The 27,613-nt window shown below is 38.1% G+C and overlaps 2 protein-coding genes across 3 annotated transcripts in view; both read right to left on the minus strand.

Moving 5' to 3' along the window:
• Position 1: 1 nt before the first annotated feature.
• On the minus strand, positions 2 to 12,133 carry gsdmeb (gasdermin Eb). Its single transcript, XM_079626430.1, has 10 exons — positions 12,030 to 12,133; positions 11,035 to 11,276; positions 10,015 to 10,207; positions 8,217 to 8,385; positions 7,910 to 8,036; positions 7,570 to 7,683; positions 6,486 to 6,613; positions 3,030 to 3,201; positions 2,804 to 2,877; positions 2 to 619 (listed from the first exon to the last, which is right to left on the minus strand). The coding sequence occupies exons 2-10, from the start codon at positions 11,240 to 11,242 to the stop codon at positions 389 to 391; spliced, it is 1,416 nt and encodes a 471-aa protein (XP_079482556.1). The 5' UTR covers positions 11,243 to 11,276; positions 12,030 to 12,133; the 3' UTR covers positions 2 to 388.
• A 1,097-nt stretch (positions 12,134 to 13,230) lies between these two features.
• The window catches only part of osbpl3b (oxysterol binding protein-like 3b), a 70,509-nt gene continuing 56,126 nt past the window's right edge, over positions 13,231 to 27,613 (minus strand). For both annotated transcript variants that reach the window (XM_079626420.1, XM_079626419.1), the window contains 8 exons: positions 26,725 to 26,862; positions 25,904 to 25,967; positions 25,728 to 25,806; positions 19,399 to 19,543; positions 17,996 to 18,140; positions 17,656 to 17,782; positions 15,354 to 15,476; positions 13,231 to 15,170 (listed from right to left, as the gene is read on the minus strand). In XM_079626420.1, the coding sequence (XP_079482546.1) occupies positions 15,074 to 15,170; positions 15,354 to 15,476; positions 17,656 to 17,782; positions 17,996 to 18,140; positions 19,399 to 19,543; positions 25,728 to 25,806; positions 25,904 to 25,967; positions 26,725 to 26,862 (918 nt within the window). In that variant the 3' untranslated portion in view covers positions 13,231 to 15,073. The remainder of the gene's footprint in view (positions 15,171 to 15,353; positions 15,477 to 17,655; positions 17,783 to 17,995; positions 18,141 to 19,398; positions 19,544 to 25,727; positions 25,807 to 25,903; positions 25,968 to 26,724; positions 26,863 to 27,613) is intronic.

The raw sequence follows: 27,613 nt of genomic DNA on the forward strand, positions 1-27,613 counted from the left end.
ATCATTGTACTTCAATCATTTTATATTTTGGTGTGCACAAGATTGTTCCCATTAAAATAAAGTTTAAGGCAGGAAACTGGATACAGGGAATTACAAAACCAGCCCAAATATGTGAATTTTTTCACAGTATTGGATATTCACTTTAAAAGATTTGATATTACAAAAGCAACAATAAAAACAATATATATATATATATATATATATATATATAAAACATATTCAAAGACCAATTCAAATAGATTACGGGTTTCACTATGATGTCATCCACAAAACAGCTGAAAGGCCACTTAAAGGATCAATGATCCCAGAGAGTAGATCATTCACCTGCAGGCTTCAATAAAGCCCTTTGGTCCTTGTAACTTAATAGCTTGCACCTGTTGTACTCCAGTCAGACAGGGGGCGCTAGAGATGCCAAACCTTTGACTGCAATGCATAGCATGAGGGGAAGGCGATCCTGTGGGTTGCTGATTTTTGTAACAAGTGAATCCTTCTCCTTAAGCAAGGTCACATTACAAGAAGCAAAGAGTGCAGTAATCTTCTTGAAAGCCTCCTCATCGGCTAACACCGCCAGAGCAGCATCTTTCCAAGAGGACTTCTTATTTAGAGACATATTTTGCACCTGCATGAAAATGGACGGGCAAAGAAAGGAAGCTCTGTTTCTGTTTTATTTTACATGTGGTACTACTAGCCAGAATGTTAGTTAGCATGTTCAAGCCAATAAGGGATTAGGAATTTTCTGTGGGTTTTAACAATGACGATTCTGGGTTTGAGTAAATTAAGGCCTATATAACTTGATAATTTTACAATGCGTGTGAACAAATCATGCTTTGTGTAAAGATTATCAACAAAACATGTACTCAGGGTCACACATTAACTTTTCCATTAATTCTTAACCTTGGTAAGGGCAATTTTTTATAATTACTTTACTAAATGTATCTCGTTAGTATTTGACAAAAGACAACAATGTAGTCAATTACTTCAATCAATCACATTACTATAGACTGTTACCAGTAAGATTTCAGGGTTCACACGGGTCCTTAAAATCTTACATTTTGTTTGATCAAAATAAGGCAATATCTTAAATGGTATTTGAAAAGTCTTAATTCTAATTTCAAGATAGTCATAATAATTCATCAAAATGAAATAATTAGGCTATTTACTTCAAGGTTTTTATATCATACCTGCCAACTCGTCGCCTTTCTGTTTTGGTTGCATTTTCTTTTATTATTCCCTCCTTGTAATTCCTAATAAAGTCGTGTTTATAGAAGAACAGCGCTACTTTATTTCCGCTGTTTCAGAAGTGCCATCAATTGTCAAAATGAATTTGCTATTTTATTAAGTGTGTCTGCCGTTTTTGTTCAGACAAAATGTGAAGATCGAAAAGACAAAATTGACACTCTTGATTACACAGTGTTGTAAATGTGAACCTGTGGATTGATAAGAAGCTAATGTGCATTTAAAAGATATCTAGAATATTACATATAATAATTTTATATTAATATATAATAATTTTGACTTGTGCATTTTTCTTTAAAATGCAAAAATCTTTAGAACTTGTTTTTATTAAACTGCATTTGAACTGAAGTTGTTTAAATCCTAATTTTTACAGTTACTTTATGGTTTAAGATGTTAACATAAACACTGACCTTGACCCAAAACATCAATAAAAGTCATCTTTACACTGCAAAGCTATCACGAGCAGCATCTGACATGACATTTATGTGTATTTATACAAACGTGTATGTAACTGCATTATGTTGCCCAATGTAAATAGCCTACAATGAAGTATATAAATTAGAAAATAGGAATTCATTGCAGGGTAGGGGTGGATTATTACAATAAGCATCGTCAATTATTGCTCTTGATATTATAATTAATATTGATTTAATGGAATACATGAAAACGTTTTAATGTGTCGGGAAATGGCACGTCCTATTGTTGACAGAAGTTAAGTGTATATGAAGTAGTTTATTGCTTCATTTACACAATTATACAGGACATTTTTACCCTAAGCCCCCATTAATTTCGGACCCCGATGTGCTGTCATTATCACTATATTCAAATGAATAAATGATTACAAAACTTTTGTTGAAAATTAGCTAAGGCAGCTTACAAATAAAGTAAAAACAGTAATGTTGTCATAACATGAATGAATTACTTTTTATAATATATTCAAATAGAAAAGTGATGGCAAAGCTGAATATTCAGCATCATTACTGCAGTCTTCACTGTCACATGATCCTGCAAAAATCATTCTAAAATGCTAATTTGGTGCTCGTTTCTTATCACAGTTGTGCCGTTTAATGTTTTTGTGGAAACCCCTTTTTCAATATTCTTTGATAAATATAAAGTTCAAAAGAACTTTTTAAACGGTAGACATTTATATTACAAAACATTTGTCACTTTTGATTTAATGTGTCCTTGTTGAATAAAAGAATTAATCTATTTAAAAAATAATTCTGACCCCAAACGTTTGAATGTTAGTGTAAATGACTAACAAGTTATTAAATAAGGACTACAACTGTATGACTCAAGCATGTAACCTCACATCCAAGTGCTTGTAATTATTTTAGCAATTTGTCAACAACTTAAATGCTTCAAAATTCAGATCTGATTTTTGTTGCAAAACAACGCGAGTCTCTTCAAAATAAATCCAAACTGCCCACAGGAAATTCCAGAGGGACCCCGTGGATAATTAGCCTGGCAAGAGGCTCCATAAACAGACAGCATGACTGAATACCTCTCTTGAACATGCCCTATTAATACTTGTTTGTGATCACAATATTTCAGTAAGGATACTTACAAGATGGAGCAGAGCTTGCAGGGTTGCGTAACTGCAGCAGGATTTGAGCTCTAACAGGGCAGAGTCAGTCATCTCTACATGGAAACATGAGTGTTTATGAGAGAACAAAGGTCAATTTGACAACAGGTTTATGATTATCATTATGGCCTTGTTGCTGACAAAAATGCATGTCAAGTAAACTTATTATTTATGACCAGGTAATAATCCCAGACTTCATCCAACTCACCATCTAAGGAGCTGAAGAGCAGATGTGTGGCAGTAAGAGCGCTGGGTTTCGTCTGCATTCCAGAGGATTTTGAACCAGCAGCTTTCTGTACAAGCTTCAGTGTGGCCTTCAGAGCAGGAACTTCATCTAACGCCCTGAGGTCAGGCTGTGTCCCATCACACAGGTCCTCTAGCTGAGAGAAGGACAAACAAGACTAATAGATTAGTAATAATCTATTAGTACTATACATCACCATTCAAAAGATCTTTTGTTTTTTTAGAAATAATACTTTTATTCAGCAAGGCTGTATTAAATTGGTCAAAAGTGACCATAAAGATCTCCATCAACCTTCAATTTCTAGTTTTTTATTCTGGACTTAGTCTATAAAAAGATATAAATTGTCTTAAGACAACTGGGGCCTCATGTACAAAGACTTGCGTTGATTTCATACTAAAACATTGCGTACGGACAAAGCTGTAAATCTGCGTACGCACAAAAAAAATCAGATGTATGAATCTCTGCGTACGAAGGATCCCACGCATATTCTCTTTGTACATCCCAATTAACGTAAAATTGAGTGCACATGCACGAGCACAACGCCCCATCCAGTCTCCTCACTTAATTAAATAAATTTACATATGGTAATGAGTCCACTTTGGCCAAAGAAAGCAGCAAGAAAATGGCTAAAAGCAAGCGGCAAGAAACGAAACTTTACAGAAAGTGAATTGGAGGTGCTACTATCGGAGGTAGAAACGAAAAAAAATATTTTATTTCGAACTTTGTCCTCCGGAATTAATAACAAAAGGAAAAAATATGAGTGGGAGAGTTTGGCTGATGCCGTCAATGCGGTGGGATCTGAAAGTCGCACAGTAAATGGCCAGAAAACCCGCCCGCAACTCGGACCGCAAAAAAAAAAAAAAGAAAGAAAATATTGTACCCGACCCGCTTCCTTTTTTGAAGTAGCTAGTAAATGCTCATCGCAGCGTCATTGTGCCATAGACGGAGGAACTAGGGGTGCACATTTTTCTGAATGCTGTATTATATAGCCTAGTGTTATGTAATAAAGGCTTGATTTATTCATTTATTTTGTTTCATTTCCTTAACAATTAGGATGCTGCATGTGTTCATCCAGTCTAACCGAAGTGTGCGTCTCTCCCCCGAATTTCCCAACAAAAATCCCCCCCGCCCCCTCTCAGAAAATACATAAAACTGACATTACTGAGCTATATGCGTTTAAAAGTAGCCTATTAAAATGGAACAATGGCATTGCTCAGTTCAACGTGTTGGGAAATCGGGCATTTTGTCCCGCGTCAGCTTTTATTCAAAAGTTAATAACGCTCAACATTCAAAAGGTAAATAAGGATTTCCCACTTTCATCTCTGCCTGCAGACTGAGCTCGTGCGTCATCCTCGCACCAGTTATTCAGCCAATAAAGTGTAGACCTGTATTTCATAGACAACTGTGTCTAGTACTGTATAAATTACAAAGGTTTAATTGGCATCTTTATTTCAAACGACCCGACCGACCGCGACCCGAATATCATTAAAAATATTTTTGGATGACTCGTAACCGCGGGTGACCGCAGGCACCCGCTCATTTTGGATCAACCCGCGCATCACTGACTTGTAGAACAATTCGTTGTGTAATGTTTGCAACTTCACTTCATTGCCTGTAAGAGTCACCAACGGACAAAAACAATGAGAAATGTAGGCTACGTACGCCAGACATGAAATTGGCGTGGAGGAACGCACATTCTCGCGTTAATTTCACTGTTAGTACATCCGACCGTGAGCGTGAAAGCTGGCGTACGCAACGTTTTTGTGCGTACGCTGTGTTGATACATGAGGCCCCAGATGTTTGGTTTTATGTGTTGCATAAGTCAGTGAACCATATAATTGAAGCCCTAGTCAGTCCTCTGAAAAGCTGTTATAGATACACTTCTAGGTTAAGACGACGTCGGTGCAATATTTCCTTGCATCTCCTGTTTGTACTGTATGATGTTTTATATGGACCTGTGTCTGCAATAAAGCTTTATATATAGGCTGCAATCGAAATCACATACTTCCCTACTATATAGTAGGCGAAAAACAGTACTCATAAAAGAGTAGGCAAAAAGTACACGGATTATTACGATTATTACTAGTTCCAGATGGACACTTTACTATCCCATGAGGTCGAGGGAGAGGATTTGTGAATGGCAGTGAAGCGACGCAATTGACGGCGGTAGGTCACATGATAATAACAGCATAGTGGTGCCATAGGCATGGTTTTTGGTGCCAGATGGGCTGGTCTGAGTATTTCAGAAACTGATGATCTACTCTGGTTTTCATGCACAAGCACAACCATCTCTAGGGTTTACAGAGAAAATATCCTGTGAGCAGCCGTTCTGTGGATGAAAATGTCTTGATGTCAGAGCAGAATGGGTCGACTGGTTCGAGCTGAAATGCAACAGTAACTTAAACAAACACTTGTTACAACAGAGGTCTGTGAAGAGCATCTCTGAACGCACAACACGTCCAACCTTGAAGCAAATGGACAGCAGCAGAACACACACTGGGTCCCACTCCTGTCAGCTGAGAACAGGAAACTGAGGCTACAATTCACACGGGCTCACTAAAATTTGACTAGATGATTGGAAAAATGTTGCCTGGTCTGATGAGTCCTGATTTCTGCTGTGACATTCAGATGGTAGGGTCAGAATTTGGCGTTAACAACATGAAAGCATTGATCCATCCTGCCTTGTATCCACATTTCAGGCTGCTGGTGTAATGGTGTGGGGAATATTTCTTCTTTGGGCATGTTAGTACCAATCGAGCATTGTTACACACCACAGCCTGCCTTAGTATTGTTGTTGACCATGTCCATCCCTTTATGACCAGTGTAACCATATTCTGATGGCTACTTTTTTATATTAAATATTTATTTAATAAATTATAAAATTATATTTTATACATTTACATTATATACAATTATATATAAATATATATATTTTTTTATATTTCATTTTTTATCCTAAACTGTTTTAACTATTCTTATTTCTTTTGATTATTTTCATTTCTTCTATGTAAAGCACTTTGAATTACTATTGTGTATGAAATGTGCTATATAAATAAACTGGCCTTGCCTTGCCTTGCCTATTTCCAGCAGCTCAAATCAACTCAAACTGGTTTGTTGAACATGACAATGAGTTCACTATACTCAAATGGCCTCCACAGTCACCAGATCTCAATAGAGCACCTTTGGGATGTGCTGGAACTGGAGATTCACATCATAGAGATGTGCAGCCGACAAATCAGCAGGCACTGCGTCATGCTATCATGTCAATAAAGGCCAAAATCTCAGAGGAATGTTTCCAGCACCTTGTTAAATCTATGCCACGGAGAATTAAAGGCAGTACCGCCGGTACTAGCAAGGTGTACCTAATAAAGTTGCTTGTGAATATACACATCTATGGAATAACAATCCCGGCTCACTTACAGCGTCCTCCAGCAAGCTGATGGCTACACTGTTCTGCAGGAGCACAGAGATCTGCTGGAATAATGAGCAGCGTGTGTTGGGTGGGAGTTTAGAGAGAACCGTAAACTGCGCTTGGAGTCCTTCAAGATCTAAAGAGAGAGAAAGTATAAATGATTAAAAAAGCTTTTAATAAACATTAACTCATTAAAACATTATACTCTACAGTAATCACCAACTCCATGCTCAAACTCCATTAGTGCAAGATAGAACCAATTTGTAATAAAAACAAACAAACTCTTTAAAGGTGATGTGCCTAAATGCAGGGATGACGTATTTTTGTAGGCCAAACCAGAAGTTAGCATCACACTGGTCCCCTCGACAAAAACCCTATAGGATTTTTCCATTGGCTTTTGAATTATTGGGATAAAATAAGCTCGGTGATCAACAGTTTATGATAGATGTTTTTTCCATCAAGATAATCTTCACAGATTAACACAACTTTTATGAATTTTGAAGCCTAAATACAATTGCTAGAAATAAAAAGCTCACCTTAGGCTATAAACGAAATACACCATGGTCACTCGACTTCAACAATCACCAGCACTAATGTGGTCTTTCAGCCGTTATAAAAAAAAAACACGTTTTCCCCGTTCGGTGTGATGACATTTAACTACTCCTGTAGTCCCATTAAGCAACTTGTTAGGAACCGCCTTTTTCAAGACACATAAAAGCTTTTAAAAATGTATCGCGAGTTGGGTATACTGGTGTGTTTTATGTCATAAATAAAATGTGAAAAGAACCGGAAGTGCTAAAATGCTAAAACTCATTTCCAGGTTTTGGCCTACAAAAATACATCATCCCTGCAGTTCTCAAAAACAGACAGTTTTCACCTTTGGTTGAGCCAATGTTACTGCGTAAGGCTAGTCATAATGTGCATTCAAAAATGTATGTTTTGATACCACCACAGAGCCATAATGTTCACACTTTTCAGGGATATTAGCTTTAAAAAAAAAGATGCTTACTTAGTAGTCTCTGAATAATTATGCGTAGATAAAGGTATTTGTTGGTTAAAAAAAAAAGACTACTCATTAAACTATGCGGTTACCTTTCTGCAGTTTGCTGGTTTTCCCCGGCACAGCACTGACGGAGTTAGCTTGCTTCACCTTCACTAGCCCGTCAACTTCAAACCCTCCTTTTACATTTGGCAGAAGACACAGTCCTGACAAAATGGCCAATGGTACAATCATATTAATGCTTGTTTGACACTCCCGAATTACTATTCCCATAATGTTTTGTACAATAAACAATGTTGGCACCGTTGCCACTTGACTTGTTAAAAGTAAATCTGGTTTCTCAAGCAAAAGCAGTAATTGGTACAAAACTTCCAATGAGCTACTACAGAATGATAAACTCAGCTTCAGCAAAACATGCAGAGCAATCAATACCGTATTGTCCAGTGAGAGCAACCTCTAGTTCAATCACGCTGTAAGCAATAGTGGTTTTAGGGGGGATGTTGATAGACACATTAGTGTCATACTCAACAAAAGGCTTCCCTTTATCATTGACTGACACCTGTGGAGAAACAAGAGAACAAGACAGGACAGTCTGTATTAGGAGGAGAGGAGTCATCAGGACCGGACATGCCTACTCTGGAATGTTGATGATGATGATGATACACCCATGGTTATGTCAATGGAAAATAGAGGGGTGTGTGATTTATTAATTTATTTTCACAAAAGAAGAAAGCCCAACCTTTATGGTCTTATTCAACCCGAGCATTCCAGAGCAGGTACCACCCTCCTGAACCTCCTCAGAGACAGTGCAGGGCTGGGTGGTGAAGATTCGTTCCTTCACTACCGTCAACACCTCCCTCTGCGACTCCCGTGTCTGCTGGATCAGAGAGTGCTGCAGGTCCAGAACTCTACAACCACAGCACAGATTTAAGTGTGACGGGTTTGTCATGTGTCTTGTTCTTTGGTCTACAATAGGGATGCTAATGATTAATCGACGACCGATTAATTGTCGATAATAACTTAATCGATAAAACTTCGAATAAGGTCATCATTAGAGTGCGATCAATGACAAATAAGGCTTTGAATACAACGAAAAACCAAAAACTTATCTATATGATAGTTTAGACAAAGTGTTCCGCACAAAATCCTGAAAAGCAAAAACAAAGCATTTTGATGGCCCTCTGGTGGCTGGTTGCAGTATAGGTCATAAACCTCTCCTTCTCCATGTAATCAAATGGAGCCCGAGCCAAAAAAAAAATCATTTTAGGTAGTTATCACGCAGACGTATGTTCAAATGTTAAATTTTCCAATAGGTTTCGTTTTAGTTTGATCAGATGCATACTGCACCCAATAAGTGACAAAATAACGCCAACATGTTGTGATTTGTATAGTCACAGCGTGTACAAATAACAAGGTCACATGAGACACAGCCATCTTCTAACCGTATACATACTGGGAACTATGTTCTCAGAAGGCGAAGCGCTGCTACTTCTGCGGAGTGACTTGCTCGCAGCACCTGAGGAGTCCAGTGATGAGGAGACGAGAGTTCGCTCAGAGTGTTGCGCTAATCACTCCGCCCAAGTAGCAGTGCTTCGCCTTCTGAGAATACAGTTCCCAGTATGTATACGGTTAGAAGATGGCCGTGTCTCATGTGACCTTGTTATTTGTACACACTGTGACTATACAAATCACAACATGTAAATAGGAAAATGTTGGCGTTATTTTGTCACTTATTGGGAGCAGTATGCTAGCTGGAGCCGTTTACCTCCAGTCTTTGTGCTAAGCTAGGCCAGCGGTGGGTGTGTCAGACACGCACAGAGATGAAAAGGGTATGTATGGACTTATCTAACTCTGGGGGATACGGTGAATAAGCTAAAGCCCAAAAAGTCGGCGTGTTCATTTAAGTCCAGTGTGAAAAGTCCTATAACTGCCTTATATAATAATGTGATATAACAAAAAAAAGCAAAAGCAAAGTTTTTAGAGACCTATGTGGCGAGCAGGACGAGGTCGAGGGACGTGAGAGAACGGCACGAGACCGGTGGTGTGATTACTGATGGTCTCTTATCTCTCATGGAGGAGCGGAAGCATAAAAGGAGGAGCGACGACAGTGGTTTTATGTGATGTTTTATTTCTGTTTTGTGTGGCCAGCAGTCGTCCGCGAGGGGCTGCTGGCTTATACTTTCGTTTTGAATTTGCTGTATTTTATGATTAAAGTATTTGAATGTTCGCCGGTTCCCGCCTCCTTCTTCCCATAACAATTAACCTCGCTACAACCTACAATACAGCCTAAATCTAAATTTGCGATCAACAGAAAAACAAAAAAGGGAAAGGAGAACTTCACTGACAAGAATTTAACAATGAGCATGAACAAATAACATGCCATGCACTTTCATTTCCCCTTTTTTCATTCACCAGTGCCCGTATCTATAACTATGGGTGAGATTCACTTGCGTTTAAACCACACACCACATCACAACACTCCCTTATCTGACCAAGCTTGAGAAGACCGTGGCTCTAAAAAGTGGTCAGTCACTCACCTAGATTTGGAATCCTGCAAGAGCTTCTGGACATCCAGCTCCTGTTTCTTTAGGTTTCCAAACGATGACTGAAGTTTGCTGGAGCCAGTCCCCCCTATATTAATGGTCCCCGGGCCAAAATCCGCTGCAGCACTTCCACTTTTATTATCCACAACCTTGCCATTATACGACAAAAAGTCTGTTTCAACCACAACTGTGGACACAAATGAACAATGTTGCATCAGTTCTCCCATACATAACACCTTGTTAAAAACAACATTACAATCACTGGTTGTAAACACAATTTTTGGGAACCATTTACACAAAGAACATAAAGCTGGATGCATTCATGATAATACAGTCCTTTGAGAAAAAGAAATTCACTTCATTTTAACAAATGTGCACTTGTAGAGTACTTCAAATTATAAAAGTATAACAAGTGTACATGCACATTATATAATATTTATAAAATAAAACCAGTTAAGGCCAGTGTACTTAAATAGAGTATACGTTTCATGATTATGTTTCTTAACACACTTTTAAAAGTCCATTTAATCAAATTAAAACATTACTTTAAAGAACATTTTTGTCGTGCTTTGAAGTACACTTATTTTGATATGTTGACTATCATACTAAAGCATGTGTAAAGTACTTGATTATAATTTTAACTGTAGTGTAGTGTTCAATAGTGTAGTATTCAAATGTACTAAATTGCAATTTCATCATTACAAATGTGAAATATATTAAATAAAAGTTTCATTAGAAATTACATTCATAATTTATTTATCTTTCCATAAATCCATAGTTCAAAGAAAATAAAATTATGAAATTACATATGTACTTAAGTGGGCCAAAAGTTTAGATAAATGTGTTTAATATTAAATTAAATAGATAAATTGTCATTTAATTGCAATTAATATACAACTAGGCATCCAAAAACATTACATTGTGTTTAGCCCTTCAGAAAAGTGATGGATTAATGATCAATTCAAGCTTTCATAGACCATTTCAGTAAAGAGTGACAGAAAAGTTCCTCTGTACCTGGATTTATTGGATCTCCAACGAGAACATCATTTAGTTTGAAGTCTACTGTCAGGTACTTGGGCCGCTGCCAGAACCAGAAGCGATTCCGCTTGATGACCAGGGCCAGAGGAACCAGACCGTCCGAGTCATTCAGACGGGACAGTGAGATCAGGGAACCTTCAGTGTCAATCTCAGAGAGCACGTTCTTAGTGGCTTTTGCAAACATCTTTAATGCTGACAGGGAGATTTTTGAGGGTCAGCTGGAAAAAGCACAAAACTGCCATAAGTGTGTTTCATTTCAAAGTATTACTCCAACCAGTGTGCATTACTAAAAAACAACAAACAAGTATCATGGTTCTTTAGACATGTAGCCTACCATGACAATGCCAAGGAATTATTTGAAGCACCTTGTAAAAAAAAATGTAAATACCATGGCACATGATTATTTGGTACACTGTCCTTGTTACACGTTGCATCATGTACTCACTCCATTAATAACAGTAAATTATGCATAATACAAGCAATTACCCATACTTACCCATTACTTGTTAAACCTATACTAAATGTCAGTATTTAATTGTTGTAACAAGGACACCTTAAAATAAAGTGTAAATGAATATTTATAATAAATCCTTCAGAACCGTGATATTACAACCATATGCCACATCTGTACCATGAACACTGGTCTGGCTGAAGTTGTAATAAAACGTAACAGGCATGTTGACTATAATGACACACTTATTCAAATAACACACTGTATTTACATAGCGACAACAATATTATGAAGTCTAGTTCCGTAGTTACCAGCAGCAAACTCATACATACTGTATACATAATTTAGTATTACATTGAAACTGACACTAAAGAAGTCGAAAGGTAACGTTACAATGTAGCGATATAATTATTTTAATCAAATTCTCTTCAGAACATAGCAGTTCTGACAAAAGCGCACTCAATTCATTTTAAAGTAACTAATACAACTTTGCAGACAACAGAAAACTTCCCGGGCTTACCGTCGTCTGCTCTTTTCGCGTGTGTGGCTGAAGACAGTCATCTACTACCACAGCTAAAAAAACAAACAAAAGCCCGGCGAGTCATCTGAGAACACACGCCTACTGTTTCCTCAGCCCCGCCTACACGTGTTTCATTGGCTCACTCCCAGACAAAGATGATTTCATTCGCTGCACAGTGTGTCAATCAAATACTTTTTATCTCTTGAGAGAGGGTGTACTTGTAAACAACCTGTAAGTTCTTCACAAAAGTTATCACCGAAATTCTTTGCTTAATTGAATTTGGAGTTGATTTAATGTAATACAAAATGTATGTATATTTGTAATCGAGCCGACCTTGTCTTTCTGGGAATTAAAAATCATTAAACGTTGAGCCGTTAACTATATATTACTGTCAGATGTCTAAATATGTTAAAGAGAGGAAAGTGTAATATCTGGCGTGGCTCACAGTAGGGAGGGGCAGTCTGGAGGGATGAGATACTGTCAATGAGACGCTGTTGGTTATATAAGAGAAGGTTTCTTTCTTTGTGTTCAGCAGCAGAAGAAAGAAGTTCATACAGGTTTGAAACAATGTGAGGGTGAGTAAACGATGACAGAATTGTCATTTTTGGGTGAACTATCCCTTTAAGCAGTAATAATGGCAACAACAACAAAAAATCTAAAACCTGTGGATCAGTACCGCACATCAGCTTGGAGGACTTTTTGTTTTGCCTGCTGGCCTTATAAACTGCTTTCTTCAGATCCTTCAACAACATTTATATAAGGTCAAGACTATGACATGACCACTCCAAAACATTATATTTCTTCTGCTTTAAACATTAAATCTGGTCAATCTACTTGTGTGTTTAGGGTGACTGTCTTGCTGCAGGACACTCTTTCGGTGGAGTTTCAGTTCAAAGACAGACACCATGACATTTTCCTATAGAATTCTGTGGCATAACACAGAATTCAATTCAGACTAAAGCATCCTGGGCTGCGGTTGCCAAACGCATTGTTAACATACTGTAAGTAGATACGTAGACTAATGGTGCCAATGGTTTCTACAGTCAGACTTGTGATGCATTTGAGAATCTCAGCCCAGGCCCAGAAGTATCAAAATGGCTCGAGTGGCATTCATTACAGTTGAGTGAGGTTCCTAATTTTGAATGCTGTTGTTTTTTCCCACTTGAGTGAGGTTCCTATTATTGAAAGCAGTTTTTTTTTTCAGTCGAGTGAGGTTCCTATTATTGAATTCAGTGTTTTTCAAACGGAACACTTTTAATCCAGAAAGTACTATTTTCCAGAAGTTTTATGGCTTTAGACAGGAAGCAATTTCTAAAACTCATCCAAGGAAGCCTGGTGAGCTTTAAATAGGTACGTTTATTTTGGAGGTCCTCAGAAATCGGCAAACTTCTACAAACGAGTGTGGTCAAAACAGTTTTGGTTTATGTCATCTTTATCTTATCCATTGAAACATCCAGTTTCCCACTTTAAACTGTTTCCAACAAATATACTTACTTTATGTTTTTACTTTGCTTTAACTCATCAAAATAAGTTAAGCAATTTTCAACTTTTTTATATTAGATATATAAGATTCAGTTTAATGCAATTGAAGTTAAAATGACTTAAATATCCAAGTTGATTGTACTTAAAAATTTAAAGCAGCCACTTTTTTTTATTACAGCGCAGGTTTGGTCTACAAAAAAAAGAAGATTGATCTATTATTTATTGAATTGGATTCTCTTAATCTAGTTATATGATTAGCTCCACTTTTGGAGACATTTCCACATTTCCTTCCACATTTTTTTTTTCTTCAAAACTGCACAAGACTGCAATGAAAACTGCAGTTGTAAAGAAAAATCTCCTTTTAACTCAATGACTCATAATTTCCAGTGTTGCATATGACAGCACAAAATACTTTGTGGGTCATTAGGGTTTTTCCTCAACCACTATAAAAGCCATTTAAAAAGGGGTCTACACAAGCTACAGCTCAGGAACGATGTTTGCATGCAAACTGATTCATAGCAGTATATTTACACTTAAGCTGGGACAGAAAGAAAACCCCAGATCACACAATCTGTAACTTCACTTCCCCAGATTCATTGCCTCAGCCAAAAGACGCCCTGCAAATGCACTGTCTCAATCTGAAATAAAAACAACAAAGAACAATCTTTTAAATGAGACTTTATTGAAGGACAGAGGAAACGCTGCAGCGATCAACACGCAAGTACCCCAGTCCCCCAACATTTTTTTCGTCGTAGTGCGTAGTGAAATGAACACAGGTTACTGGTCAAACTGTGTGGAAGAAGCTTTAAAACACTGCCAGGCTCACGTTGTGATGATAATGTTGAGTACTATTGAGCCAACGGTCTGTCTTGTGAATAAGTTAAGATGGTTATAAATATTTCTGAGAACCTCAAACATTTTGTTCATTCAAGAGTCTCAGATTAAAAGGCATCATAAAATTACAATACTTTGTTACGATACATTGGTTTTGAATAAAAGTTCTAGCAAAGTATATGTATATAATTTTACATAAGGCATTATATGTATTATATTCATAGTTAACAAACATCATAAATTCCTCGACAATTTCATTTTAAGAGGTAGGCGACGCAGTTTTGTTCTGACAATGTACTATACTTTTTCTTGTAACGTTTTAGGCTGCGGTCATCTGCAGTACTATATTTAGCCACAAGAGACCACAATCCAACAGTTTTTCTCTTGGTTTCTTGTGCTCCGTATTGTGCACATCAACTAAGCTAAAATATGAACTGGGCCAAGATTGCATATTTCTCATACTTCCAAGGGATCCATTTGCATAAATGAAACCATACATAAATGTAAGCATAGTAAGGCAACTGAACTGCTGGGACATTAAATAATGAATATTAAGGAATGATTTGAAACGGTCAGATTGTAATTCTGCGGCCATCAGTCTCTCACAGCTTTCTCATAGTCTCTACCTCACTTTAAAAGGTGTTTGTTGTCTCTTGAAGCTGTCATGTTGGCCAGAACAGATAAGAGCAGGCAACGGTGAGCACAGATGTATGTTGGCTTCCTCTGAGTTACCAGAGGACTGGACAGTCAAGGTTAGTGAATCCAGGGTCTTTCCTTAAGTCCCAGTAAGTGTTGTTGCTCACCCAGGTGTCATCTTTGGACTTCCTGTTGGTGATAAAGCAGAAAATAGTTATAACTTTGGCCATGCATAACTCCCTTTGGAGTGGATTTTGTTTTTCATGCTCAAGCAGCAACATTACACACCGAAGAAAGCTGTTAATGTAAAAAAGCATAATAGGTCCTTTAAAAAGAAAAGAAAAGACAGTAAGAAGGATAGTTAGTTCATACTGGAAGAATCGAGGTTGATGTGTTATTTGGTTCTCTTCCAGGACTCTGCGTCTCTCTCGCTGCAGCTGTTCGATCCTCTGCTTCTGCACCTCTGCAGATTCAACGTTCCCTTCCTCCAATAACCTGCATGCGCACATAAACAGTCTCATGTGAAATCCATTCGTCCTTGCATAAACAGAGTGATGCAGTGATGTCATCGTCTGGTGTCCCTAACGCTTTAGTATGGTCCCGGATATGACACATTTAACTCCGACCATGGATTACAAAATTACTGGTAGTTTGGTGCAATGTTTTCTATCGGTAGAATATCGTCTCAAATCGGTATGCGAGTTGCAAATCTATAAATCTTCCAATGTCAATAACTTAGCTCGTGAATATTAATTTGATCATACTGTGAGTGTCCACTCATAACTTAATATGAATATTCATGGTATATCAATTTTAATATTGGCATTCCAGGTTCTGCTGAGATATTGAAAATAGTATCAACAATTGTTCAAATTCATTAGCATTGGTATCATCCACTGCAGTGATGTTGTTGTTTAGTAAAACTATTTAAAAAAAAAAATTATTGAAATAAAGCTGGAATAAAATATAAATATTGGATTTGGCAACTGACTGAAATAAAATAAGGTTGAGTTGCTAAAACAAAACAAAAAATGACTAAAAATGTATAAGAATAGTAATTAAAAATATTAAAAAAGAGAATTAAAAATATTAATAAATATTATAATAGCATACTAAAATAACACTGATCTCCTGCACTTTTGATTTTCTGACTCTAGTTTCATGCAATAATAAACCATGGTCATAATAGTTTTAAATATTCAATTTAGTTTTATTTCTATTTTATTTTCAATTAAATATATATATTTTTTAATTTAGTAAAAGCTACAGTATGTAAGATTTTAAGCCACATGAGGGCGCTGTTTCCAACAATAACAAAGGCGAAACTTGATGACGCTATGAAGGAGAGTGGAATGATGGGAGATGTCGTTTTCAACATCCAGAGACGTATGGAATTAATGAATCATGATCACGGATGAGGTAATTTATTAGTTTTTGTATTACCTGTACGTCTGAACGTGAAATTTTTAATGTCATGATAATGAATTAACTACAAGGAACGCGAAATGTTATGCTATATTATCCTGTTACAGCTATTTGTCAAAGGATAATGCTGTGTAGTTTTAGGATGTTTATAGTTAATGAAGTGTTGTTTTACGTGTTCAAACCAATCGTAGTGAAATTAAATTTGAACGGACATTTGCAAGTAATGGCTTAATATTTTTTAACAACAGATATCCGATTGTATTAAATTGCACTGCCATAATTTCGGTCACGGACTGGCCGGCCAATGTGGGCCGGCCCACCTGGTACACAAATATATTAAAATAATGACGGAAATCATAATGGGCTATTACATGCGTGGGTGCGGGGACGCGGCCGACAATTTTGTATAATTTATAATGTTGATATATCGCATCACGATAGTGTCGTGGGTAAGTGTGCCATCATATAACGTGGGAGTCCTGAGTTCGCATCCCAGCTAGAGGAACTTTACTGATTTTGTCCCCCTTCTCGCTCTCTCCATCTCGAAAACGCCACCCCGATATTTATCCTTGTTTTATTCCTCCGTTTGTCACAAATTCTGCGTGTATCCCCATATGGACGCTTACGTTTTGTTGGCACTTCAATACTCGCCAAAGAGTAATCGTGATCCATGATGTACACAACAGCTATAACCACCACTTCCGCATTTGTCCACGTGATATTGCGGAAACCAAGGATAGAGCGGATATTGCGTCACTGACAGGCGACATTTTCCGGGATGGACAATTATTGTAATAATTAAAGACATTAAAGTTGCAATTTCTCTGAAATAAAAAATCTTTGGAGACTTTTGGGATATTGTAAGTACATAACTGCAGGAAATATATCACACTGTCCAAGTGATTTTTGGATCTTTTATTACAAAATTGTTACATATTGTATCTTTAAGGTTTCATTCACTTTATCGTTGTTCATTTGACTTTAGTTTCAATTTATTTAGGCTTTATTTTAATTTTAAAAGTTAGGGCTTCCAATGTTAATGCACTAACTGGAATCATTACATTTCTCAGCACAGTCTAGTGTTAGTGCTATAGTGGCATTTTCAAGTTCAAGTTTTGTAATATATTTTGTATAAAAGTATTTTATTTTAGTTACAGTTATGTTAGTTTTTATTTTCACTTGAATAAATGAAAATGTATTCATGTAACCTTTCATTGGAAGCAAAACAATATGGATATAGGTTTTTTACCTCTGGTCGAGTCGTAGTCTGGTGTCCGTGGGTGGAAGATGTGGTTTGGTAAGAGGGTCGAGCTCATTGAGCTCCATAGCAAACTTAGTGAAACCATAGTACTGCTCATAATCAGGAGGCATGGGATCTGTACACAAACATAAAAGCAGATGATAAATAGTTTTTATTTCAATACATTCTGAAATATTAAGCAAATGAATCAATAACTACTAAACACATACAGTAACTGTATTGTCTGTGAAATACATCAGCCAGCAGGCAACAGAAAATTGGAGCACATCAACTGGGGCAGACGGTGTGTGCGTGTGCGTGTATGTGCGTGTGTGTGTGTGTTTCCTACTCGTCCTCCAGATGCAGGTAGCAGAGGGTGGGCTGCCGCAGTACATGCCCTCGTGCCATTTCCCAAACAGCTTATGGACGACTTTTCCTTTGTGGTCTGTGATAGCTCCTTCCACCTCGTTCATGGTGGAGTTCCAGTACTTCGCCTGCAAAGGACATAGATATGTTTGAGGAGAGCACCTCTGAACAAAGAAGTGTGTACATATTTAAATGAGACCACCTGGGTTAAGCATGCTGATACTGAACAAATGAGTGAAAATACCGAATCAATTCACCATTAAGGTCTTGCTAATGTGGCATTATAAAGAACTGTGACATTTAACAGTAACTGCTGCAATCAGGTCAGATGAAGGAGATTTCCAGCAGATGTCATACTTGAGTCAGACAGTGAACTTAACTAATCTCATAGGGGATGAACCATGAATAATGATCTGACTTATGCAGAATCTCATTCTGTCCTGTTTCTTTGCTTGATCCTGGTCTCCTTTGCCCTAATTGATCTTTTTTGTCTTTCCTTCACCCCCCCAGCAAAGCCTAAGCCATTGTCCTTGAAGCCTGCTGGAAGTCTTTGAACACCTCAGCGTCTGAGTTGTGTTATCTTAACTGTGCCACACAGATCCCTCATTAGATGCTAAAGAATGCGGCGCTCTCTGAAAGGCCAGAAAGAGATGACCGACATGTTTTAAGTCCTACAAGTGTGGAGGATGTCAGACTGTCAAACATGGCAAGGTTGAATCAGAATAACAACTGGTCCAATTCTATGGAAGCTTTTTATCTCGCAATTCAGACTTTATAACTCACAATTATGAATTTATACCTCACAATTCTGAGAAAGGAAGTCAAAATTGCAATTGTAAATGCAATTCTGACTTTATTTCAATCTAAACGTCAGAATTGTGAGATATACATTTGCAATTGCATGAAATAGTTAGAATTGCATGTCAGAATTGCAATATTTAAACTTGCAATTATAAAATCCAATTCTGACTATTTTTTCAAATTTTTAGTATTTTCTAAGTTTATATCTTAAAGTTTATAATTTTTTTCCTCACAGTTCTGAGTTTATATCTCCCAATCCTGAGTTAATATCTATATTTAAAAAAAGTCAGAATTACGAGTTATAAACTTGGAATTGCAGGAAATAAAGTTAGAATTGTGATTTGCATGAAAAATTGTCAGAATTGTGCGTTTATATCTTGCATTTTTTTCTCAGAATTGAGAGAAATAAAGTTGCAATTGCGAGCTATAAAGCTACAGTATACATCTCACAATTATAAATTACTATTCTGACTTTTTTCAGAGTTCAGATTTAAACTCAGAATTGCAAGAAATAAAGTCAGAATTGTAAGATATATAGTCAGAATTGCAGCAGTTCAGAATAGATGGGATGGAGAGGCAGCTGACCTTGATGAAGGTGACTTTACACTGGCATTTCTCACTGTTGTAGTTTTTGATGGAGATTTCACCATAGTGCTCGATCCAGCGCTGCCCACTTAGAATGTTGTGGATACATGATGTCACCTTATTCCATTCATAATGATCCCCAAAGCTGCAGGAGAGAGTTACGTGTGAGAGTGTGTCTACTGTAAATTCATAATTTGACTGGTTATTAGTGTTAGTTTAAATTACTGTTTAGGATAATATTACAAATAGTCAAATAGTGGATTTTAAGCAAACATAATTGTTGTGAATTGAATTGATCAAAAATGACAGTAAAGACATTTATAATGTAACAAATATTTATATTTCAAATAAATGCTCTTCTTTTGTACTTTCTATTCATCAAAGAATCCTAAAAAAAAAGAATCACATTTTCCACAAAATGATTAAGCAGCACAACTGTTGTCACATGTAGCCTGTTTTGGCTTAGTTTTCTCTGTTCTGTTCCCGTTTTGCCTGGCAGATTTTGAGAGTTAGTTACCGTGGTTCTTAATTAGTTAACACCTGTTCTGTTTCAGGTAATCATCCCCTTTGTATTGAAGCCCTCAGTTTTCTGTATTCCGTTGTCCGGTCTCGTATACGCTTACATGGTTGTGTTTACTATTCTGAAGCGATCTCCTGAGTTTTAGTTAGTGTATTATGATAACGACTGTGTTTTTGTTCTTACTCCATCGTCATGCGCATTCTCTACAATCACGCCTGACAGAAGACCGGACCCATACAATATAGATTTACCAGTGGTCCAACTGCTCTGTATATGGACCAGGAGCAGCAGTCCCTCGAGGTCCACACTTGAAAATTTCAACATCTGCTATACAAACTTTCCTGACTGCTCATTGTGCACTTTCTACCTCACAAGTCTGAATGTGGAAACGAAAGCATGCCAATCCAAAAACAGCCAACACTATCTGCCTATCAGAGGATTCCAGCCCCACTCCGAGCCAGAGACAAGCCAGCCATCACCCCCATGCACAGACATGAAGCCAGAGCCCACTGCAGACAGAGGGCTTGATTCTGCCATGATTCACAAGCCAGAGCCTGAAAAGAGGACTGAGCCAACCATCGCCCCGGAGCCCGAGCCCCACAGTGAGTCTGACGAGGTGTGAGAACCGGCAACAGCATGTGTCATCATCATAGGACAGCTAGTGGAGTAGGGGGGAAAGGACCCACACTCCCATTTCTGAGCAGAAGCTGATATTTTATGACTTAGAAGAGGATGCTTACCTTAACCTCCCATCCCCGATGTTCCCATCCGCCACAAACTCTCGAGTGTCCCCACTGGTTCCGCCCAGCCCGATGTCTCCTGTGTCTCCAGAGTTCCTGGCCAGCCTTACACCTCTTCTTCCAAAGTCAGCCAGTCCTTTAGCCCTGCCTCCATTTGTTCCCTTCAGCCCCCTGGCTTCTCCTATAACACCACTGGATTTGCCTCGAATCTGCAGGTCTCCAGCGTCGCCCAGGCTAGTGGATCCCCTGGCTATACCTCTATCCACCGATCCCATCGGTCCACCTCGGTCCGTCGACCAGTCGGATCCGCCCTCCCTTCCTTGGCTCCACCAGATATCATTGTCCTTGCAGCTCCACCGGGCTCCCTCGTCCCTCCAGCTCCGCCTTGGTCAGACATCAACCTGCCTCCTCCACGAACTTACTTCTGCTGTGCCCCATCTCTCCACCCCTTTGGCTCCATCTGGCTCAGCCTTCCCCTCAGCTCCACCTCAGTCCTCAGACACTCTAGCTAAACCTTGGAAGCTTGCTGCTGCTGCTCCGCCTTGCCTTCAGGACCATCGGTGTTGCCCAGTCCAATCTGTTCTCCGTCTGAGCCTAGGGCTCCACTTCCATCGGCCTAGTCTCCATCAGTCGTCCCCCTGGTTGGTGTCGTCAGCCAAGTCTTCACCATGGCTTCTCCCTCCCTTGACTCCACTGTGGGACATCATCCTGGCTGTTCTCTGGGTTCCGGCCTCACTACTTCTGCTCCTGGATTTGTTCCTCCCACCGTCATCGCCACCTTGGTTTTTTCCACCGTCACCTTCCCCGGTTTCCTGTCCTTTGTATGCTCCACGTCCTCCTCTAAAGCCACCACCTTGGACTGTTACGGCGCAAGGACGTGCCTTCCAGGAGGGGGGTGTAATGTCACGTGTAGCCTGTTTTGGTTATTTTTTCCTCACAGTTCTGAGTTTATATCTCGCAATTATGAGTTTACATCTATATAAAAAAAAGGTCAGAATTACGAGTTATAAACTTGGAATTGCAGGACATAAATTCAGAATTGTGAGATATAAACTCACATTTGCGTGAAAAAGAGTCTATATCTGATTTGAGAGTTAGTTTCCATGGTTCTTAATTAGTTGCTCTAGTTAGTAAAACCTGCTCTGTTTCAGTTAATCATCCCCTGTGTATTTTAAGCCCTCAGTTTCCAGTGTTCCATTGTCTGTTCTCGTCTAAGTTTACGTGGTTGTGTTCGATATTCTGCAGCTATCGCCGGAGGTTTAGTTTGTGCATTATTATAAAGACTTGTTTTTGTTCTTACTCCTTCGTTGTGCGCATCCTCTACACCCACGCCTGACAGTTTTCAAAATTGACAATAATAATAAATGTTTCTTGAACACCAAACTAATAATATTTTACAATATTACTGTATTTTTGATCAAATAATTGCAGTCTTGGTAAGCATAAGAAACTATTTTCTATATGTAAATGTAGGAATTGAGAGACAGCAATGACTCTCGAGTCAACACTCAGGACTCTAATTCAGAAGATCGTGTCATTTTGTGCATCAGCTAGTCTAGATAAGCAGGTTTAAGGCAATGCACGCTTGTAAGAGATGATCACAGCTTAAGGAAGAACGTTTTCAACTGTAGGCAGTTTAACAAGACAAATGGGTTTCAGGGATGGCACATCTTCAGTCTCACGAGGAAAACCATGAGTTAACGCCAAAGGGGGGTTTAATTCCCAAGACAGAAACTTAAAACAGACCTTCTTCTTAAGACCCCTTGATAACCTCTGGAACACAGGACTGAAATCATCTCTAAAATAACCAGAGACTGCCTTTACACATCAAAATGCATCAGATCATTACAAAACAATGCTAGACAGACTTATAAATAAATGTCATTTTATTGCAAAATTCTCTAATGTCTGAAACCCACACTTTTGAATATCCTTTTGTAATCACTCGTTGTTTATGTATTTTTGATAACTATTAGTTCATAGAAAGCATGGAGTGCTCGATATCAGTGTGAATGGTTTTCCGTTTCTCAAATTGTGGTGTGAATCAAATCTGTGTAAAATGTATCATATTCGTATTATAGAAATCATGTCTAAATTATCCCCTGCTAAAGCGGGAAATTTAAGAGACCATGTGACTAATAAGATGACAACTGTAATTTATACGAGAGGAGGAGAAACCTGCACCAAAGATGATACCTAATTAGACAGAACTCCTCTAAAGTGTTGGAAAAACATCCGAGTTTAAAAACTCAGTACACAAACAAAGCATTAGATGCGAGCAGATCAGATTTGGGAGACCTGTAAAATGGGTTAAGGCTGCGGCAAGCCATCTAACTACTCCCGTCTCACTTATTTTTCTTTCTTTACTTAGTTACTTTCCTTTTTCTGTTGAGCCTCGCTTTGTTAGTTAAGTTTTTGCTGCAAAGATTCAGTCAACGACTATAGTCTTCGCTCGTCTCAAACTTCAAACTTAAGCCACAAGCGTCCATTCATCCACCAACACACCAACATGATTGGCCTCCCAAGACGTCACTCCAGAACCGACAAGACCTCCAATGAATCAAAAAACCTGGGAAATCCCTTCCAGAATGACTGCCACAGAATGCCACATGAATCCCCATCAAAGACACACGCAACAAAAGCAAGTAACGCCTCTAGATCCTGATATGCACATAGAACGGTTCAACTGCTGATCTTGTTACTGTGCTAATAAATACTTATTCACAACAGAGTTGATAGTAACGGCCCGTTCTATTGAGCGGATCATTTTTTCAGCCGTAAAATAAGTGATTCTTTCAAAATTCCCTATAAATTAATTAATTATTCCCTTTGAGCTAAAGTTTCCTTTACATAAGTAATACTGTACATTCATGTTGACCACTGACTCTTATTATATGGCTACTGATTTTTATTGTGTAAGAAGAAAGAGACCTTGGAGTGATACGAGATACATTAAACTAGCACATCCATTTAAGAAATCAGATCCCTGCGACAACAAATGTCAATTATACAATTTAGAAGTTATTACTCAAAAATATAAGAACACAGAATGCAATGATCGACTAATCAGAATGAAGTATTTCAGAGAGCCGTGCAATATATCAGATTTATACGGCTTTAAGTACTTGCGAGAGACACATTTCTAAAACAGTACAAAGGTAAATCACCAAAACCATAACACTTCACTACAATTTCTAACTTTTACATTATGAGCTGAATTGGGCGGACAACACTGAGCTCTATTCATAGAATAAGAGGATCTGTAAAACCTGTAGAACAGTGAAAGCAACGCAACCCACTCATCACAAACAGTCCGTCATCATATGTCATTACAATGTGTGCTGCTGAGTAACTGGCTGCTGTTGTCACTGACAACTTCAACACCTCGCTGCCCCAGTCTGCTGTTTCCAGGAAAGATAAAGGCGCCATTGCTTAGGGAGAATGAGGACACTGACAACATCAACCACAGCTGCTACTATAATTTGGACAGTGCCATCACTCAAGACACCAATTATTACCCAGACTACAATCTGTTCTCACCTCTATGGTCTACATAGCCCAAAGCTCCAAAGCCCGTTCCACCAAGAACGATAACTTTAAGGATAACTATATTAGTGTCCACACCAGTGGACGAAATTGTTCTTTAAGTGATTCCAGTGATTTCGTTTCTCTGTGTTGTTATCGTTATAGTTTCAGGTCATAGCTAAGGGGTGGCGGTGGCCACCATTGACCTAAGCTTGGCCACCCCGCTCACAATTGCTGTTTCTCTTTTTTTTCTTGACAAGAATTGAGTTTATTTAAACGTAGAACCATCTGTTTACGACCACAACAATCGGGAGACTTTTTAGGCACACACTCTAACTTCGCCTCAGTGCCAGGGCGCGAGTCAAACGACCGCGGAAAAGGTACAGGTGCCGAGGGAGCTTGAGTAGATCAACAGTGAACGGCGAACGGTAGATATACGAGATTGTGAAAGAGTTATTACAACATGATTAAATATGTTAAACATTCAATGTTGAATTTTTTAGTTGCAAGTTTTTGCAGACCTTTTACAGTCTGACTCAATGAAGAGTTTATTGATTATATAAAATGAAGGTTGACTAATAAAGGTTGACGGCTTTTTATATTTTTCTAAAAACAATTTACTCGAGTGCCTTGAATTTTTTTATTTTTTTATAAGGTTGACTAATCTTTGAACTATGTAGTCATCTGCATGTCTCATCCATGAGGATGCAATAATGGAGAGCAAGCTATAGGGAGTTTTGAGAACCAGAACCATCTGGCTGAGCAAGTTGAACTTTAGCTATAGTGTGAGCTTCTTTTCTAATAATATGCCTGGAGATCAGGAAAAACACAAGTTGTAGGCACTAAAATATCCAGTATGTTATAGCCAAACTCATTTTGATATAGAAATAATGAAGATTTCTGTGTCACCCAAGACTGGTTGTATATATTTAGAACTATCTTTATCGTTATAGTTATCGTCCTTGGTGTGAACGGGCCTTTAAACGCGTGTCTGTCCTGTAACATGTATTTGGAACTGTCAATTAATCTATGATAATAACATATATTTATTCTGCCAATTACATTTACAATCAACACTTGATTTACTGCATTATAATGTATGTACAACAGCCATGTCCACAGCAATGTATAACAGACTTTCAATGTATTAATACTACATGTCTTCTTCTCACAAGTGTGCAATAGACCTGTGGTTTTCAACCTTTTTGAATCCAAGGTCCCAAGTTTCCACAACAATATTCAAAGGTCCCTTGACTTTTCCAATTGTTTGTGATTTAGAGGATAAGCATTTTAAAAAATATATTTTTTAGAACATCTCTACCTGACAAAATATTGTAGAACTTGGCAGAAAAAATTATATTAATTTTCCTTCCGTATATATTAATTCACACATGGAGTTTTACGATTTGATTAATTTACATTACTTTTCCAGGTCTAAAAAAAAAAAAATCGAATTTTTTTAATTGGACTTCCTCATCTATCCAGGAAGCCCCAAAACAGCAGATGGGATAGCATGTGAATAATAAATACACAGAAGAACTTACCCAGGAAGAACCACATGAGTACTTCCTACAGGTACAATCTCCATGGACTTTCCCCAGAACTTATTCCTCCACCTCACGTCTGAAATCAGTCATATATAACACAATCAGCTTCACATCTGCCGACATCAGCTCATTTGTACTGACACAATATGCCTGCATTATTACTGTGGTGTTACCTTGCCAAAAGATGAAGTTTTTAGAGTCAGCATGACATGCTGATATGGGGGGATGATGGCTGACCTGGAGGAAGAAAACAGAGCAGCTGTGAGATCTGCACACACACACACACACACACACACACACACACACACACACACACACACACACACACACACACACACACACACACACACACACACACACACACACACACACACAAGCTATGTTTCCATCTAAATATGCAAATTAAACTTCTGTGCACAAGCATTTGCGAATAAAGCACAATTTCCATCTCATGTGTTCCTAGGAAATTGGCAAAAATATCTGTTATATAAATGGAAACTGCTAGAAATGGGGAAGCCAGTGCAGCTCTTTTTTCATAAATTACTTATACGTATCAGAGCGTGCAAACGAAATGCAATAAACAAAGTCATGTTATCTTGCGTTCGGAGGTGGATGCCTGGTGTTTGGGAACGCAATCGTGTAAGAAAGTTTTGAGAGGTTGTTAAACCCAAACATGTTGATGACAGACTTTGGCTCAGGCATTTCAGAATGACCAAAGCAAACATTTAAGATTTAATGCAATGAAGTTGGTCCCCTGGTTAGTCAAGTTTGCGATCACATCCTCTGTTTAGTCAATGTCACGTGAGTTTTTTGTTGTGCTTCCATTGTAGTTTATGCGCATGTGTTCTTATCGAATAATTCTTTTAATAATTTTAATCCATTTTTTTAATTCATGGGCATTTTGCCATTTCCATTCTGCGTTTTTTTGTGGATGGAAACATGGCTACATTCACATACCTGTTCACAAAAACACATCTTGCGGAGAGCATCCTACCTGCTCGCCAACAAAGCGAAAGCCTTTGTCTGGACGATCACACTCATAGGTTTCGCCCAACACTGGATTAAAGGGTTTTCCTCCTGCTCTGTAGTAACTGGAAGCATAGCCAGACACGGCAAATGTAGCGATGTACGCCTACAAACAGATCAGTGAACATTAGGTTAGTTGTGCGCTGATATATGTTTCCCATTTCATCACACTCTTTATTATGACTTCATTGAAAATATATTATTTCTGATCTCTTCAGAATGGTATTCACGACTTATTTTATTTACATAATGAAAAAATATTTTTAGGAAGACCCAGACTTGTTTTTATCCATTAGGAATTGACTGGATCAGGAAAAGTGTGTATTTTTAGACCTGAATGTGACTTTGCATTTCATTGTGGAGGACGAGTCCTCTTCTGAAACACCGCCAGCACCCGGGAGGCTTTTTGACAGGGATGTGATAGCTGAAAGTCGAGCTCACCCTCTCTAGAGCATTTTGAAGTATCCCAATGGAAACGCTGCTTTATCAAACCTGTCTTTATTTTATTGCTGTAACCTTTGTTATATTAATATTAACTGGCATTAAATTACTGTGATAAGGAAATCTAGTACACCTTCATTTCCATTCAGTACCAGAAACATTATTTAGCCAATCACCTGAGGGAAAATGTGGCCTATGAGACATCAGCCAAAGAAGAAAGTCATTTCAGAGGCAAAGTAATTATTTTTTTTCCGACTCAAGGCAATTTTTTCCCCAATTAAATCATGTGCAATGATGATTCATGCACAATTAGATAAAAAATGTGCACTAGGAAAGTAAACAGGTCAATTTTGATTTCATATTGACTTAAAATTTGTTGTCTCTTGTGATTAAACTACATCAGTAAGCACACTGAA

The sequence above is a fragment of the Phoxinus phoxinus genome (assembly GCF_949152265.1).
Source record: "Phoxinus phoxinus genome assembly, chromosome: 10".
Lineage (NCBI taxonomy): Eukaryota > Metazoa > Chordata > Actinopteri > Cypriniformes > Leuciscidae > Phoxinus > Phoxinus phoxinus.